Source organism: Biomphalaria glabrata, chromosome 1 (assembly GCF_947242115.1).
Source record: "Biomphalaria glabrata chromosome 1, xgBioGlab47.1, whole genome shotgun sequence".
Classification (NCBI taxonomy): Eukaryota; Metazoa; Mollusca; class Gastropoda; family Planorbidae; genus Biomphalaria; species Biomphalaria glabrata.
This window is the reverse complement of record NC_074711.1, coordinates 66610252-66629425: the sequence shown is the minus strand read 5'-3', so window position 1 is coordinate 66629425 and position 19174 is coordinate 66610252. Positions and strand designations below refer to the sequence as shown.

Here is a 19174-nt window from a genome sequence, read left to right as displayed (position 1 = left end):
AAATGCTGCACTAAGGTGTTCAATTTTAAAAAATGACACTTGACTATTTAAAAAAAAGAATATTGTAATTACGCAGTCCCAACATGGCTTTCTTTTAATTTGCACATTTTTCCAGAAGTGCCCTTGAGATGTGTTCAAACTATCAACAGGCTTATAAATGCAACCCCGCCTACACTTCCCCTCCTGATAAAACAGTCCCTAAAGCAAAAAAAAAAAATGTGCAAGCGAATCTTTGATGTCGACAGTATGTTGACCCTTGACCTTTTGCCTATTGTAAACGTAATGTTAAATGAATGAAATCATCTGCATTGTCACACGTCTAACTTTTGTATGTTTAGTCTCAGTGACCTTCTAGCAGACGATTGAAAGATGTTTTCGTTTCAGAAGAGAAAATAAAATTTGGGCGTAGTTGATGACGCAAGAATAGACTGTACAAATCACACACACTCCTGACACATCTAGGTTAGCATATGCTATATATATCATGGGCGTAGCCAGGGGGGGGGGTTCTTGGGGGTTCAACCCCCCCCCCCCCCGAAATGAAATCCCCCCCCCCTTGGGGGGGGGAGTCGGAATTTAGTAACTGATTTTTTGCTTTGATTTTGTTTATTTTAGGTGAGATTTTAATACTAAACCATCACTTGCCCTAGCACAACAAAGGGGTTTTGAGTTTAAAACCCCCTACCAGGGGGGTTCGAGTTTAAAAACCCCTACCAGGGGGGTTCGAGTTTAAAAAAACCCTACCAAGGGGGTTCGAGTTTAAAACGCCTACCAGAGCGGTTCGAGTTTAAAAACCCCTACTAGGGGTTTTGAGTTTTAAACCCCCTACCAGGGGTTTTGAGTTTTAAACCCCCTACCTGGGGTTTTTGCAGTTAATTCCCCCTCTTCTATAAAACAAAACAAAAAAAAATGCAAACGAAAATCCCCTAATTCCAAGAGCACAGTTAAGGAAGATTTTGATTTTAAAACCCCGTCTAAAATTTATGATAAACCCCCTCTTTAATATAAAAAAAAGCTAATTACGCACTCAAAATGTTTGAGTTTAAACCCCACTTCATTGGGGTTTGAAGGTAAAAAATACATCTTTTTAATAATAATAAAAAAGCAAATTATACACTAAAAATGTTATAAGTGTAGTCTATGGGGTTTTGAGTTTAAACTCCCTTCCAGTGGAGTTTGAAGCTAAAAAGTACCTCTTCAATATAAATAAAAGAAAATTACTCACTCTAAAATCTATAAGCGTAGTCAAAGGGGTTTTGAGTTTAAACCCCCCGCCATCTTCAGTGTAAGAAAAAAAGCAAATTACGCACTTAAAATGCTATGAGCGTTGCCGAAAGGGGTTTTGAGTTTAAACCCCCATTCAGAGGGGGTTGGTGCTAAAAATACATCTTCCATATAAAAAAAAAAGCAAATTACACACTAAAATTTTTTGAGCGTAGCCAAGCCAATCGGGGGTTTTGAGTTTCTTCTATAGATGGCTTTTTTTTTAAAGTTTAAAACCCCTCCAGATGGTTTTGAGTCTAAGATCCCCATACAGAGCATTTTGAGGTGGAAAACCCCCAACAGAAGATTTTGACGATCAAACTTCTCTTTTCGATATAAAATCTAAAGCAAACTACAGTCACTTAATTCCAAGAGCGTATTCAAGAGAGGTTACAAATTTTTACCAGTGGCAGGGCTCCATTAATAAACTGCAGTGAATAGTCATCTACCGAAATCGAAAAACACTAAATGTAGCTCAACAAAAATGGCTAAGACAGATTTCAGGAGTCAGTTTTAGAGATTGGATCTAAATCAAAGAAATCTATGCCGAACTGGGAGTCGACCCCTTAGTAAGATTGTGAGAGAACGACGCATGAGGTTTTCGGGACATGTTCTCCGACAAAATGAATTAAGCATAGGAAGAGTTGCAACGATATCCTAGTACAACTTGACGCCACTCATTCATGGAGGTCCTCATGTTAGGTGGGAAGAGGCTTCAGACATTACCAGTGACAGATTTTTATGGAAACTGCTTGACGTCAAATGCTCCGAACGGCGTGGGAGGGTCTAAGTCAGTAAGAATAGCACATTAGGTTTTTGAAATAAAACTTTTTAATAGCATTAAAATGCACTGTAGATACCTCAGAATATGCATTTTATTGGTTTTCAATATCAGAAATAGTGCTTGGCGGAGGGGCTTCGCCCCGCGCTGGGGGAGCTCCTAGCGCTCCCCCAGACCCCTTTGCTAGTAATGTCGGGGAATCTACAATTTTTTCATTAACTCATGGAAGAACCTATTCTAGGGCACAATAAACGTCTTCCGAAAGAATGAAGGGTCAGAATGTAATAAAGATTATGTACACACACACACACACACACACATAAATACATATATTTTTTTTCCCGGGGGGGTTGTGGGGGGTGAATTTTTTTCTCCCCCCCCCACAACCCCCCCCCCGAAAAAAAATCCTGGCTACGCCCATGATATATATATATATATTAATGCCGGATTTAAATAAGTGGAGGCCCTGGACAGGCAGACTTTTGTGGAGGCCCATTAAATTAAAACTTTTTCTACCTTCATTATTTATGCATTTAGATAGTGTTTTTTTTAAATCTTATTTCTATTTTTTTCCTTACATTTTATATGCATTTTGCTTGAAATTTTTTTTTTTTTAAATTGTAGAGGCTCCATTTAATGACGAGACCCTCAACGGCTGCGCAATCTTCCTCTACCAAAAATTAGGCTCTGTATATAACAGAATCTGAATCAAATAATTCGATAAAAGCTCTACCCATTTCAACAAATGTAGGTTAATTGGTTAAGCTTTTTACAAACACAGGGATTGCATACTTTGCCTTATCTTTTCTTACAGACGTTCATTGAAATTAGACAACTAGATCTATCAGCCTGCGTTCTATGCGTATCTATTCTTTTTTGTTATGCTTTATTTCTCATTCAAAGAAGCAAACAAACTCACTTGAAAAATAAAGACAATGGTCCTGATCTTAGCAAACACAATAACACAATTTTTCTTCACTAGATTTCTAGATCTAAAAGATTTCCTTTTTTTTTTAACATCTAGACTCTAAACTACCTGTTAGTACGGTGTAAACATTTTTGTCACAGTTGTAAAAATAAAAAAATATGACTTGATAGTTTGCCAAAATGCAACGTCTTGCGTCACCCGCTACCATAGACATGTTGGGGCTAGAGGCTATGAAAGCGGCTCCGTTACTTTTCTTGCCCTTGTTCGTCCTACACACTTTTTTTTTGTTAAATAAAAGAATTCTTTACTTTAACTCTAGACCTGTACCTTTTATTTAAATTGTGTACAAAAGTAGGTGATGGGACTACGACACAGGGCATTTAGTCAAATAAGACAATCATTTGTTTTTTTAAATACTGATTTTTTTTTCATTCCACATTCCTTTAATATATGGATCATTCAACGGTAGTGCATAGGCGTTTTAACAAAATTAGGGTGAGGGGTTAAAGTTCACAAAGGTTTTCACTATTTCGTTACTTATAGGCCTACCAGGTATTCAATTGTTCAAAGTTTACGCACCATTCTCCATGTTGATGTACGGGACTATTGAGCTGTAGCTCTTATCAGTTAATCCAGCCTACCGTGTAGGTTGGGGTTGGGGAAAGTAAAGGCGTTTGGTCGTTGTGCTGGCCACATGACAACCTCGTCCACCGTGGGCCACAGAAACAGATGACCTTTACGTTTACCTCATCTGCCCATAGATCGCAAGGTCTGAAAGGGGAACTTTACTTGAAATCCAAAAGATTTACGTAAAATAAAAATAAAATGAACATCCACATAAAACAAGAGCAAAAGAGACAAGGTTTTGTTGATACTGGAAAGTGGGAATAACGAAGAACTGCTAAAAACATGGACAGATATTTTTAATGAATCTTAAAAACAAAAAAGGCAAAGAAGATGGTACTTAATATAACAATAGACTTCAGATATTTTACATTTCGACTCGTAGAGAAAAAAAAATCAAAATAATAGACATATATCCAGCCCATAACTAAATCTAGAATATAGATTCTATTATCTGGGAATAATCTGTATTTTAACGTATGAAGTAGGCTTGATGTGAGACCAGTCCTTCGACACAATCCTGATGCAGTCCCAGCTGCGATGGGCAAGACATATCTACATAATGGAAGACCGCCGCATCCCTAAACGACTCCTGTATGGACAATTAAGGGAAGTAAAGCGTTTACAAGGTGGACAAAGAAAACGCTTCAGGGACACCCTCAAAGCTTCTCTGAAAGCCTTCAGCATTGACCCAACCACTTGGGAGACAGAAAGACATGACAGAGCATCATGGCGTCGCGCTGTGAAAACTGGCGCACAAATCGCTGAAGACAAGAGAACAGCGCTGGCAGAAGAAAAGCGCCAGAGAAAAAAAAAAAAGCAAGGACAATGACAGTAGCTCTAGCTGGAATAATCTGCAGCCAAACATTTCTAGCTCACATAGGTCTCACCAGCCACATGAGGAGGCACAAAACCCCAGTGCAAAGCCCTCAGCCTTCTGGATGACAAAAGTGGTCATCATCGAACCAGGATGGACGAACTATATAGATAAATATTGAGATAATGGACTGGATTATATTCTGTTTGTCTGTATTGTGGTTGGGAATTTTAAACATGAAGTAAAATAAAAACATACAACCAGACAACAGACACACTGAAAAACAAAAGTCTGAGTATCTGTCTTTGAAAACATTTTTATTCCAACTTAAGAGTTGAAGATAACAATACAAGTGACACTCCATAGTGCCATTATCACAATAGTTGTTGAAAACATATTCACCGCTTTGAACGGAAATGTTTCAACAATGTAAAATGTCAAACCGGGTGTTTTTAAATTTTTTTTTTTAAAGATTTAACACATTTAGGCCTACAGTACACCCGAAGCTGTCTTATTTTAAAGATTAAAACCCTTCAAACTGTCAACTAATGTTTTAAATCACAGGGTCAGTAAATATTAATCAGCGTTTTAGTTCAACGAAATGTGTACTGCCATTTAAAAGAAAATTGTGAAAATAGTCAACAAAATATAAAATAATGCTAACGAACAAAATAATTCTCTTTTTATTAAATCTATTTCCTTTCTTTTTTTTTTTTTTTTTGTATTTTTTTTTAAACCAATTAGTAAAATGGAGATATTTATAAAGATAATATAAGAAACAAAAAAAACAAGAGTTGCAAATTCAAATGCAAGAGAGAAAGTCTAGTCAAGTCAAGTGTATTTATTTTCCATTATTTCATCTATTAATGCAGATTGCTGCAGTCAAAAACGAGGTAAAGTTTTATTACTTATGAGTTCCACCAGATTGCTAAACTTCATTTAGGCATCACTGATTAAACTAATGTGTACCAATAAATCACACAAGGAATTAAAAAGTCAATTGAATGACAAGCATAAAGAAATGCAGCTCTGGAAATCATTGACATGTATATAAAACAAATTTATAATATCTAAAACATCTTCTCATAGTTAAGTCCAGCTATCTTCACATCTGCTTCTTAAAATAATAATTGATAAAAATAATAACTTAAAAAAAAAACAGCAACAAAGTTGTATAAAGTTGAAAACCAAAAAAGTATGTAGGAAAACACAGTTCTGTAATAGTATTATATACACATTGTATTTACATAATTAACACAGTTTCAAGTCATATAGTCACAAACAAAGAGTTGTAATAGTCTAATTTTTTCAACAAAATAAACATCTCTACAAACGAAATCAATAACAATTAATAATGACAAAAAAAAAAGGTTTAACAGTCATCTAATAAGATAAAGTCATCTATATAGCTAATTTTTAGTAAAAATCTTACTTTGGTAGAACACAGTATAAAAATAAAACAAACTTGTAGCTGTCAATGAGGGCAAAAGAAAATTGATTTTTTTTCCCTTTCATTAAAAGTTTAGTTAGTAAAAACAGTTAAAAATTTTCAATACTAAAATGCACAATGTAGATGATAACATAGGAAATCAAAATTGCTAAAATAACAATTAACCTTTTTAGTGTAATAATTTTAGTTGCCAAAAGCACTTAATAACTTTTATGCTTATTTTTAACAATGATGAATTTATATTTATGCTTATGATCTAGTCTAAATATTAATTTAAAAAAATATTCATTGGATTAAGCTGATGATAGTAACGCTAATTATAATTATCTCACTAATTATTAATACTGTTTATTATTGTTCTATGGCTTGTTCTCACTGTGACATAGCTCAACCAATGAGAGACATAACAGTAAACACAACTACAAGTTTGGCACTCACAATGCCACCATTTATTGTTTTGTTAGTAGTTCAAAAACAGCAACACCGAAATAAAAATTATTGTTTAAAATTTATAATTGAGAATATTTCCATGAACTATATTACTTAGACTAAAACTAAATATAAGCTTATAGAATAAATATACATCTTACATCAATGCTTATCTGGGTCATTTTTTAAGATACTAATTTCTTGATAATTTTTTTGAGAGATTTTGTCCATATTGTTTTATGTGGTAACATTTTTTAATCCCAATTTCATCATTACAAAACATTGTAGATATTTTTTTACATTGTTTTGAAAATTTTAAATTATAAATAAAAAATTACTGTCCATTCAAACATTTTGAGCAAATATAGGCAATATTATTCTGTAGATTTATTCAATGTCTGTGTTTTATTACAGGGTTTGAATAGTGTGCTGTAAAAACAGTGTAGCAAAAACGTGTTAAATAAATAGACAAACATCTTTAAAACAAATTTAAAGAAAGTTAGTAAGCCAGTTTCATTATTTACAAAACTTGCTTTTTTTTATATTACAAGCATTGTTACATTTGTCATACATTATTATGCAATAAGCCTTCAACAGCTGATCTATATGCTACATTAGATATCTTTAAATCAAAGTTATAATTTCCATTAGTTCAAAAACATTCTTTATAGTTTTAAAAATGGCTCATGTTTAAAATTAGGAGTCTTAACCTTTTGTTAGTATTTTTTTTAAATGTTGATAAATCAAAAGCCATTATGCACGAGTTAAGTTGTGGTGGGTAAAAAACAATGTTAATACTGTACAATCTGCTTAATTTGTTTTTTTCAAAGCTTAAACAGCAGTTGAGTATTATAAAGCATATGTAGTCTCATAATGGAACTATCTACATTTAAAAGTATCCATTACAAACAGAAAATAAAGCGAATAATATAATGCTTAACAGCGATTTATGATATTCCACTTAGAAAGAAAGATTTAAAGAAACAAAGCCACCATAAATCTACCATCACATATAGACATTGGAAGTTCATAAAAGAACCCCATAATCATGTTACTTAAATATATGAAAGCATAGACTATTTAATTTCTAGGTTATTAAAATATAAATTAAGAAAAAATAATCATTTACTTCTAAACATTTTATAATGAAACATATTTCTTGCCAGTAAGATAAGGGATTCATATGGAAAAGCACTGCATATACACCAACAACAAAACAATTACAAACATATCTGTCATATTGGAGATTATATTTAGTTCACATGGTATGAGATTATCCAAAGTAAAAATATGAAGCAGTACAAATTGTTTAACTCCCCTTTCATCTTTGGTAATAAGTAAGAAGAATAAAAATGGAGCCACAGTCGATTCTTAGGTTGACTTCTAATGTAATCTAACTATTATCATTTCATGTGTTTATCACTGCGCCACTATCACATGGTAACTGTAAGTGTAATTCATCTTACAAAATACAGGTATGTAAATAAAAGAACATTGTTTCTCTTATTTCTAATAGAATAAAAGAAAAATTCCTCTTTGGTTTCAATTTGGTATATTTTCTGTTACAGTAAGTCTGTAAAGATTAAGTAAATTTAAATTCATCATGTGAAATGATCTTTTTTTTTAGTTCTGATTTCTATTTTTTTCACTCTGAATGTCAACTCTTTTTAAGCCAGCAATCAAACAGAGTTAATCAAACATTCAATGAAGAAGTCTAAGAAACCCCCAGGATTAAAGTTTTGTTGAAATTGATTTCAATGTCTCTCAGAATTAAAGATCATGAGCTGAAAACAAATCAAAACACACTTTCAACCCTATGCCATGACTTTCACAGTTTCACAGGCAATATTTGATGTAGAATCTCCAGAAGATGATGATGCCCCTCCAAGTTTCATGTTTCTGAGTCTCAAAGAGACTGCGGCTGTAAGGGCTGCTCCTTTTCCACTGCCATCATGTGATAAGCTGAGTTTAAACTGAAATCGAATAAATCACACATCCAAATGAATTATATTAAAAATGAGATGAATGAAAATGTTTAAAGCTTAGAAGTTTAATTTGATACAATAAAGACTGGAGCAAAAGTAAAGAAACAAGCGAGATTAATTTTCTTTTATTTAAAGTCCACTGGAGAAAAAAATTGCAAGTTATTAACCCACTCCCAAATTTACAGTTGCATCTAAACAGATATTCCTATAAAACATCTTTAAAAACAACTTCAAAATTGATTTGAATGCTAGATGCAACACAACTTATGCCATTTTTTTTTCTTCTTTTTTTATGGTTATAAAATTACAGACTGAAGTAGTCAATCATTTTACAAAATCTTTATGTTTATAGCTTTGTGGTCAGAACAAAATAAACTAAAAAAATATTTTGTAAATGTTTAAAGCTAAAAAAATGAAGAAATTAAAAAAGGCTCTATTAATGCTAACAAAAGACAACAAACATTGACAACAGGTCGAAGCATGTCACAAACACAATGAGGTAGACTACCTTTAAGCCAGGTTTTACTAATTCTTTTATCTTCAAACACATAAGATTATGAAAGCGTGGGTGAAATCTGTACAGTGAACCATCCACCGCAATAGTCATATCCTGTTTGTTGAGACGATTGATAAGAGTTGCAAGACCTGAACAGGAAAAAAAAATGAATTCCATATGAAAGCATCTCATCACTCACAGATTTCTACTTAATGAAACTGAATTTAGAAACTAATCAATACAAATGGATTTAACAGATTCAGCTGTCTAGCTAGCATTGCAGCACATATATATACATCAGTTCAAACTGAACTTTTCATTTTTTGTTCTACTACTAGCAATTGTATAATTATTTTTACTTCTTTCTCTTTCAATCATGCCACACTCTCATCTAATGTGTCCCCCCCAGCCGGTTCATATAAATTTTCTATTGTTAGTGTCCTTCAGTAACCCGTTAATTAGAAAACACTTACCAGCAGCTGCAAGGAATGCAGCACGAGCAGAAATTAAGGTGCAGACATACTTGACAATCTTACAGTCTTCAGTGGTGTAGCTCTCCACATGAAGTTCATCTAAAACTTGTTTTGTGTTGCGGAAGAACTCATCAGTGTCACTGTTGACAAATAAAGAACGACATCAAAGCAAAACTGAATAGTGATTATTTTAGTAATCAGGTTATTGATCAAGTCAAAATGACTTACAATTTGTTTGTTCATAGACATTTGTACTGTTTGAAAAACAAAATGTAATAAACAAAAGTGAGGTTACTGTTTCCAGTATCACCATAATACCATTTATTTCTACATTAGGAAATGGATTCTATCAAATGTCATGAGCATTATTGCTTAATTGTATTATTTGTAACATATCAAGCAGAAGTTATTATCTCTTTCTGAAACCTGCTAAATTCTAAACTTGAAAACCAAAGAAAGCAATAATTTTAAAAAATGAGGGTGTCAATTATACAAGAAAAAACAAAAATAAGAGGTAATATAAAAGGAATAGTGAGAGAATGGGGGGGGGGGGGGGGAAGAGAGTGATTAGAGTGTTTGGGCTTAAAAATAGAAAACAATTCTTTTCATTCTACAAGTCCAAGAAAATAAAATAAAAAAAAAAAGTGTTATGCATGCCACTTATTAAGATCTCCATTAAAAGTCAAAGAAGTTTATAAGGACTTAATTCAAACAACAACTCTTGTAGCCATAGAGAACGTGATAAAGATGTTAAGGGGGGGGGGAAGATGGAAGAAAGAATGTATTCATTTATTTATAAAGAAGATAGACTCCTACAGATTAGACATTTACGACCAGCAGCTTGTGAAGGGTTAAACTCACGAGACCGCGTTGAAACAAAACATTATTGTTTATACAGTGATAACCACAACTTCAATTAACAGGAACTCGGTCAAAATAAAGTAACTTAATGCAGCGCTAGTAGGATATCTCATCCACAAACATTTAATGAAATATATATATATAGACACTAAGATGGTAAATAGCCACATAAGAGGTAGTGAAGCAGAATCTTTGATCTAATGAAATAAATCAACATTTAACATGGCGTAACCTTCCAACGCATTTATCTGGACAAAATCGGTAAAAAAAAAAAATTAACAAAATCATGACAAATGTGCAGTGCCGGCCTAGGGATGGGAATACTGAATAAAAATAGGGCAAAAAAAAAAAGGTCGGATAAAACTAACTAACCCTAACCTTATAGTCTGAACTAAAATGTTTTAGATGGGAATTCAACGTGATGAAAAATAGAAAAATTACCTTTCAATTTCTGACACGTATTTAGTGTAGAATCGACCTCTCTCAAACAAAGCACACTCTCGGTCCACGCTCCTGAAGAGCAAACCCTCGCGGGTCAATCTCTCTAAGACCAGACGGACGATTTCTCCCATGTACATTCCAGAGATCATTTTTTCCATTCTGAAACAAGCAAAATGTTGTAAAACAAAAGGCAATCCAAACATTAACACCGCATTTTATTAGAAACTCATTTTATAGGATGTGTGAAACTGTGATGTGAGATTTCTTCAAGATAATTTTCTGTGCGTGAGATTTTCTCTTAATGTCGGAACACTGTAGCTTTACATTTTGACATATATCTTTTTGTTGAAAAGCACATATATAGGCCAAGAGTTACAAGAAATGGCAAAAACGTTATTTAGTTTATAGCTATGGACGATGACTGCCTAGTCGTGCAGTATGCGCGCTGGACTGTCCTTCGGTCGTCTCGATGGTCCCTGTCGTCCTGCGGGAGGTTTGGGCAAGGAAGTAGATTCTCTGAAGGAACATCCGAAACATTTTATACATTTGACAAACAAACAAGAACTGTAGTCTTTTTTTTAAACGGAATGTTGTTATGCCAACGATTAAGTCAATTATATTTTTCTAAATTTAAATATACACTCATGACGAAAAAAACAACACACCAAATATCTGGATGAAACAATAAGTATTTGTTTTTCTTAACCTAATTCAAGCCAAAAAACTTAAAAGGAAGAAAAAATGTGAGAGAACGAGAGAATAGATCTATTGAGTTGAACTAAACAATTAGAGCGTCATAACAACGGCTATCTAAACATGTTAGATCTCTGAGTTAGAGTGGTGATAGGATTGAATATAAACTTGTATGTACAAGCAAAGTCCGGAAAATGCTTCTCAGCTACAGCGTGACGCTCGGGTGGAAACGATCGTAAGACGAGACGATTAGGTCAATAGCGAAGCAAAACAGAACCCCGTTGATGTTCCTAAGGATAGAATCCGTTGCACTGGCGGGGATGGAAAAAAAGCCCCAACAAATATGTCACTATCCTCACACAGTTTCACAAGGCCGATTTTATAGCGGACATCAGCAAGGCTGATGTGGTACAGTTAAGAAATAATGGGTAAGGGTGGGGATCCTCTGTGTGCTCGACCTTTGGTATCACTTCTAATCAGAGCGTCTTGGGATACGAGCCGTCGGTAATAGGGATGTAAAATGTACATCTGCTTGGATCTTTCCCAGGCAGACTTCAGACAGGCAGATGAAGGCAAGCTTCCAGAGGTCTAGAGTTACAAGATTCTTAGGACAATTATGAAGAAGAATGCAAATACAATACTTAGGACAGCCTAGTACTCATGTCTCCATTACATGCCCCTGTTATATGCATGACGTCTTGAACTAACCAAAAGACATATGAGGTATGGCAGCACCGACACTTTGGATTAAGTAGTGTAGTAATGTACTTGTATTTAAATACCCCCTCCTTCTCTCTCTCTTTCTTTTTTTTTATAAATTCATGTAGTCACTGGTAATTGTATTTAATTTGCATAGAGCTACTAATTTCTATAGTAGACAACATTCTAGAAGCCAACAAATTAAATTAAAATAACTACGATAGTAATATCCTGTACGATACAATAACAGGGCACAATAATACAAGTGTATGATAAACTAGTATAATAAAGCAGTTACCCGATCCTATAATAATAATTAGGGGTGAACAACTACCGTTAAAAAGTTTTGCAAAAACAAAACAAGTGAAAAAACTACCAGCAACGAATGGCCTGGAGCCACGATTGGTTGAATCGCATGCAGAAACTAGGGCCCACATGTCTCAACCCGCAGAAACGCAAGGGAGAGCAGAGACATAACTGCACGTCTAAATAATACATCTACAAACATTAAAAGATATCTACTTTTTTTTCCAATGTATTATGGGGTTAATGTTCCAAAAAACAACAATTTAATATTCCCCATAAGAAGAACCCATTTAAATTTCGCGTATCAACACGAAACATGGAAACACTATGTGAAAACCAAGGTATTACAGACAAGCGCTTACGGTTATCTCCCTGCTAGAAAACAAAAATGTCAAGTACTATGTCGTCAGTTTTCTATTTCAACAGTGTGGTTACACTGGTAGAAGGACAACTAAAAAAAAAAGCATTGAGTTTAATTGTTTGTTTTTCTTGCAACCTAGTATACTTCTTCAATTTCCTTTCGTTTTGATCAAGGAAAAAAAAACAACACATGCATTTACTTGTTGAATTTGTCACCAAATATTGAAATGTAGTTGTTAAGATATATTTGTGTCATTGAATGAATTATAAAAGATATAAATGTAAACTCAGTCAAGGACCAACACACAACCACATGCCAATGGAGCAAACATTGACACAATGAATTGGTCAGTTCTGGCAGTCGATCAACCCAGAATACCAATGTATCATGTTTCTAGACACAATGATCTGGGTTTTATAAAAACTGAGATGTCAACGTTAAAAAAACATTTTGGAAAGAAAGTTATCCGTACATTTTTAACGTATACAAATATTTTACACATATAATAGTAAGATTATTTCCGAAAGATTGTGTGATGGTTAAACTTAATTAAACATATATAGATCTATATCCACGTCACAATTTTGGGGAAAAAAAAGGCTGCATCTTGGACAGAAACTATAGATCTATGGTTTGCCTTGCGTAAAGAAAATATGTATGTTTACTTTCACCAGCAGCTATGCCTATCGGACATTACTGAGTTAGTGTGTCATCAAATTTCTAGCCATAAATTACTGTTGTACAACAGGTAGAGCTGCACAGTACTATTACGTCTGGTAAATAAACGGAACGTGGTTATAGGACTTGTGGTCCTGCAACATATTCTTTTTTTTTTTAAACAAGGGGGATAAATTCACTATTTCTACGTGCACTGTCACTGCCGTTAAAACTGACCTGGCTCAATTCATTTCAGCTTTTTAAATTAAAGTGCGGCAGTTGATCAATTAGACCTGACACCAAATTTAGGCAGGTTTATTTTAAGACAAAGCCAGATGGATCTTTGAGACTTCAAATCAAATACAATAATGTTAATCGCAGATAGATATGTTGGTACCGGTATTCAGTAGGCGTTCCTGTTCCAATACAAGATGCAATATATTTTGGTCAAGTTTATGTAGGCATATGCTCAGAACAACGTCTTGGGTTCACAAGAAACAAACTTTCAATAAACATGCTTGACACGTGTCATATTCTACAAACAGGTTCTGCTTTACCACTTTAAGCCCATTAAGGCAATCACACAAATAGAAAATGTTTTGCCCATATCTTAGAGTTAGACTATCATAGAGCGCAGAGTGTGTCCAAAACTTTCCTTCACTATACAAGACTAAGACAGTATAAGAATGGATGTTTATTTTTAAATGACCAATTACCAAAAGGCGATGGAGATTAATTTCATGAAACATTGTGTTTGACCTTCGCAGGCTATGATATCAAATGCTTGAGTCATTGTCCTAATGACCCATGCTTGTACAGAATGGGGGGGGGTGCATGCCACGTGATAGGTAGAATAACAAAATGACTTGAAGATAACCAGCATCCTTGTTTACTGTGGCACAGAGCAGACGACACGGCCACAAAAAAGGGGGGGGGGAGAGAAAAGTGGCATCTCCAGAATCAATGGCGGCACAATGACCTTCTCTAGGCGTCAACTGGTACAATGTCGCCAAGGTCAGTTATCAGCACTTTGTTTAGGTGGGGATGCAAAATCAATGGGCAGGAAGTGGGCCATGAACGGACCAACAAAGACGTCGTATCAGGTCTACAGACCAATGGCCTATCTAGTCACGAATCTAGCACGAGTGAATAATTAGCATCAAGAAAAAAAAAAGACTTGGTACATCATAACAACATATTAGTGGACATTGATAGTTCATAACAACATATTAGTGGACATTGATAGTTCAAATCATGTCTGTCTCACTCATGGCTCGTGGCAATATCGATGAATTGTAATTTTAACGCGAATAAACAAGATTATCGTGATTTCAATTTCTCAGGGTTGGGAAGGGGGAAAGAGTGTAGGACTCATAAGACTGGAATAAGATCTATATGGTATTGAAAACAGTCGACGATAACCTCTAGTCACAGGGTATCTCTTAATACAAGTTTTCTTTACGTTTTGTTCGTAGATCACATATATATATATATACATATATATACATATATATATATATATATATATATATATATATATATATATATATATATATATATATATATATATATATATATATATATATATTGTTAGGCGCTTCCGTAAATTCTATATTAAGTAGCGTTCACCCAAAGTAAAGAGCTTTACTTTGGGATCTAGACCTGGGAAATATATAGTTAACATTGAAGGTAGATATTTAGTTGTATCCGCTCACTTATCAACAGTGGCAAAACAGGAGCTATAAACTTGTGTGACCTTTACCCCTGATGACCCTGTCCCTTGCTAGTGTTGACCGATTCGAATGACCGCAATCGATAGCATTTGATTAGAATATTCCTGTGTCATACTGACCCATAGTAGCATGAACTCGGTGTGATAGCAACGAAATATTTGTCATACCACGTGCCAAAAATCAATTCTTAATAGTCAACTGACCAACCGCAACTCCACTGTATCCTGGGGTCTGGCTGTAGTTACCATATACAGCTATGATACTAGACCTCAGAAGTTCAAAGCTCCTTTGTTCCTTCTGCCACATTTGGAATCGGTCATTGTTGGCCGTAATACACTACAAAACTGGATCATAAACATAATTCACAAGCCCGTCCACCAGTTTTCAAATTCGTCTCACGTTGTGATTGGCAAAGTCGAGGCGGCTAAATGAAGGCATGTTCAGTTCGACATAACAAAAGAAGTAGTTTCATAAGGGATAATTTCTAAGACATATCATCAATTTTTTTAAATAACAACTTGTAACACAAATGTACGTAAGTATACTATGCCCTACGAGAACCCGCTATGGGCAGTGCTCGGTGGTTACTAACGTCGTAAGAAACAAAAAACAATGGCGAAGTTTTTAAGATCTTGTTCTAAAAGCATTCATTTTTTTTTTACCAGAGTGAGCTATCCGTCATTCAATAAATCCGGCATTAAGACAAAAAAATTAAAACAATGCCCATTCGATCAATATGGACAGCCATATTAACCTTTCATTCACATCTTATACTGAACTGTGGACAGAGCCAAAAATGAATCCATTCACCTAGAGACTAGACAGTATTTCTAACAAGATTTGAAAGAAGTTATGGAAGCAGTCTGTGATGTTATGGCATTGATCTAAATCATTTAAGATGGAAATAAAGACATTATTTATGATTTGATTGTAACAAATAGTTAATTTGTTTGTAATAAAAAATAGATTTCGTGGTTTAAAAATGGTTTTAAAAAAAGGGTGGGGGAAAGATTAGAAAACAAACTTCAATGTTTTTTTTTTATTTTTTGTTTTCACTGCAGCATTTGTTTTTACAACATCTAGGTAGCAGTAGAATGCTAATAAATTTATTTGAAAATAAAAATCTATATTAAACTAAGATTTTGTGCTAACTAGCCAATATTCGGTGACATGGCCACACACAATGTTTGATTTCATCACACGGCCACACGTGGACGTTTTGGTGTGTATTCATTAATTTGTTTCCAATGTAGCGACTCAAACCAAATGTGGCTACACACTCAAGTTGACAAACATCTAGAGCCTTCACCGCCTGGCTAAAGTGCTATACACCGCGTGCTAGATGTAGTTGCAAACCAGTGGCTACACCGCCTGGCAATAAGCCAATGGTCAGATAAGTCTTAATCAACGCCAGATGTCTAGAAGATAATGTGAGGCTATGTTTGTATACTAATCAAGGAGTAGATTACAGTCAGTATAAAGATAGATGGCGCTGAACTATACGATAAAATGGGTGAAATAGCAGATTTTTTTCCTTCTCGAAGCAGGCCTCGTGTGTGCAGGCCTCGTGTATGTAGGCTTATCTCCGTGTGTGTTTGTGTGCACTTTTTAAAGCACATAACAAACGAGAAGATTTAACAAACAGATAAATTACAAATCAATAAACTCACGGCAATAAAGTCAACATAATAGGCACACTAAACTACTTGCATGCATAATACATGGATAAATAGTTACTTAACTTTAAGCATTTAAATACTTGAGATGAATCGTAGGGCATATTATACTTACTTAAATTTGTGTTGCAAGATGTTATTTTAAAAAATTGATGATACGTCTTAGAAATTATCCCTTATGAAACTACTTCTTTTGTTATGTCGAACTGAACATGCCTTCATTTAGCCGCCTCGACTTTGCCAATCACAACGTGAGACGAATTTGAAAACTGGTGGACGGGCTTGTGAATTATGTTTATGATCCAGTTTTGTAGTGTATTACGGCCAACAATGACCGATTCCAAATGTGGCAGAAGGAACAATGGGGCTTTGAACTTCTGAGGTCTAGTATCATAGCTGTGCTATTTTTCCAAACAATAACAAGTAACGAAAGTCGCAAACATCGGCTGCTGCAATAGGCGCTGACGCAAAGTATTACTTGGTATAAGTTAAGACGAGCCCCTGCTTAAACCACTAAATCTACAATTCAGAATATATATATATATATATATATATATATATATATATATATATATATATATATATATATATATATATATATATATATATATATATATATATATATATATATAGGTCGGTGAGGTGCAGATTTATTTTTTTTAAACAAGAGTGGGGAGTGTCCAATATATAGGAAATACTGCCCTTATCCCGTTACCTAAACAATCATACGAATTTGGGTCGCTTCAAGTAAGGTGAACTGCTACAAGAAAAGAGATTAGGCCGAAAATTCCCTCCAGATCAGCGACGCCTTTGACAACAACCATTTATAATTTTTAGTAATTCATTCCATTTAACTTGTCGCTCATTTACATTTTCTAGACCACTGTAGCTCAACGTGTTTCCAGCTGGCTATAATGACGCAACCATGCGAGAGATAAAACTACTGGTGAACTATGCTAAGCCGATTTTCTTATGCATACTTAACCTTCCTAGTCTCTGACAAGTTAGTGTAGGATACAGACATTTTGCACAAGCCAAACGAGAGAGAAGAGTGTGTGTTTGTGTTGAGCTAGGGGAGGGGAGTAAATGTATATATATTAAACAAGTTTCTTACAGTCAAGTTTATAATGTTCAGTGCTGGTTCTACATGAGTTCCTTTGCGTCACACGTGGTCTTCTATAATAGTGGCACCTACCCTCCCGAATCTGATCTAAGAGTTAAAGCATCCGTTTCGTATTTGTAAGGTAATGCTTCTTGGGACTAAGTTATAATAGACCCTTGAATGATCTGGTAATGCTACTTGGGACTAAGTTATAATAGACCCTTGAATGATCTGGTAATGCTTCTTGGAACTAAGTTATAATAGACCCTTGAATGATCTGGTAATGCTTCTTGGGACTAAGTTATAATAGACCCTTGAATGATCTGGTAATGCTACTTGGGACTAACACCTTTGAATGATCTATCTGTGAAGCATGGTCTCAGAAAGTGTCTGTCTTCGATCTCACAAAACATAAAGAGGTACACAGACTGTGTGCTTGGTAAATATTCTGAAAGACTTTTAATCCTATTTACGGTAACATTAAATAATTTATATATGTCTTGCGCAAATGTAAAAAAAAAAGAAGACTTTTGTTTTAAATGGATGTTATTAGTGAATATACAATAAACCCACACAAATACACAAGCTTACATTTCAACATAATCAGGGGAAAAAAACGAACGGAAAAGTATAAAACTATTTTTAAAAATTAAATGTTTCAAGTTAGCATATGAATAAAAGAAATCAGAAAATAAAAAAAGTAAAGTTCCCCTTTCAGATCTTGCGATCTATAGGGCAGATGATGTAAAGGTCATCTGTCTCTATGGCCGACGGTTAATGAGGGTGTATGTGGCCAGCACAACGACCAACCGCCTTTACTTTCCCAAACTAGTGTCAGGTACACATCAGAGTTGGGTGGACTCAAAATCCCAGTCATCACCGAGATTCGAACCAGAGACCACCGAATTCTAAGAGCTTTAACAGTCAGCCACCACGTTCCCAGGGAAGAGAGATAGAAAAAAGGATGAAATAGTTTAGCAAATGGAAGACAAGGTCTACAACTTACATTTGTTTCCCAGGGTTGATAGAGAATGTATCCAGCTCGGTATCATACTCTGTCCTCATGAAGTCCAAACAACCATTGTCTCCGAAGGCTCCCCATTCAGTATTAATAATAACCTGTCAAGTTTAAGATGGAGAATGTAACTAACATAATATAGAATTGATCATCTGTCATTCTGATCTGGGATAAAGAATATAGAAACTTCTATAAAACACTATACTCAATATCTGACGAATCAGTTAAGGGGTGAACTGGGCGTTTAAGTTAAATCTGTTCCTAACACTGTTGTAAGGCGCTCCTGCTTTCACATTTCTTGATCGGCATCCATTCATGTAGAGTACATTTAGCAAATAAAAATCACAGAAGCAAGATATAGATCTAGGTCAGTATTTTAGA

The 19174-nt window shown here is 34.6% G+C and overlaps 1 protein-coding gene across 2 annotated transcripts in view; it reads right to left on the bottom strand.

The window, feature by feature from the left end:
* Positions 1 to 4711: 4711 nt before the first annotated feature.
* LOC106072665 (hexokinase type 2-like) overlaps positions 4712 to 19174 on the bottom strand; it is a 30809-nt gene continuing 16346 nt past the window's right edge. For both annotated transcript variants that reach the window (XM_056009066.1, XM_056009064.1), the window contains 5 exons: positions 18782 to 18894; positions 10549 to 10707; positions 9247 to 9386; positions 8786 to 8922; positions 4712 to 8265 (listed from right to left, as the gene is read on the bottom strand). In XM_056009066.1, coding sequence (XP_055865041.1) covers positions 8107 to 8265; positions 8786 to 8922; positions 9247 to 9386; positions 10549 to 10707; positions 18782 to 18894 — 708 coding nt within the window. In that variant the 3' untranslated portion in view covers positions 4712 to 8106. The remainder of the gene's footprint in view (positions 8266 to 8785; positions 8923 to 9246; positions 9387 to 10548; positions 10708 to 18781; positions 18895 to 19174) is intronic.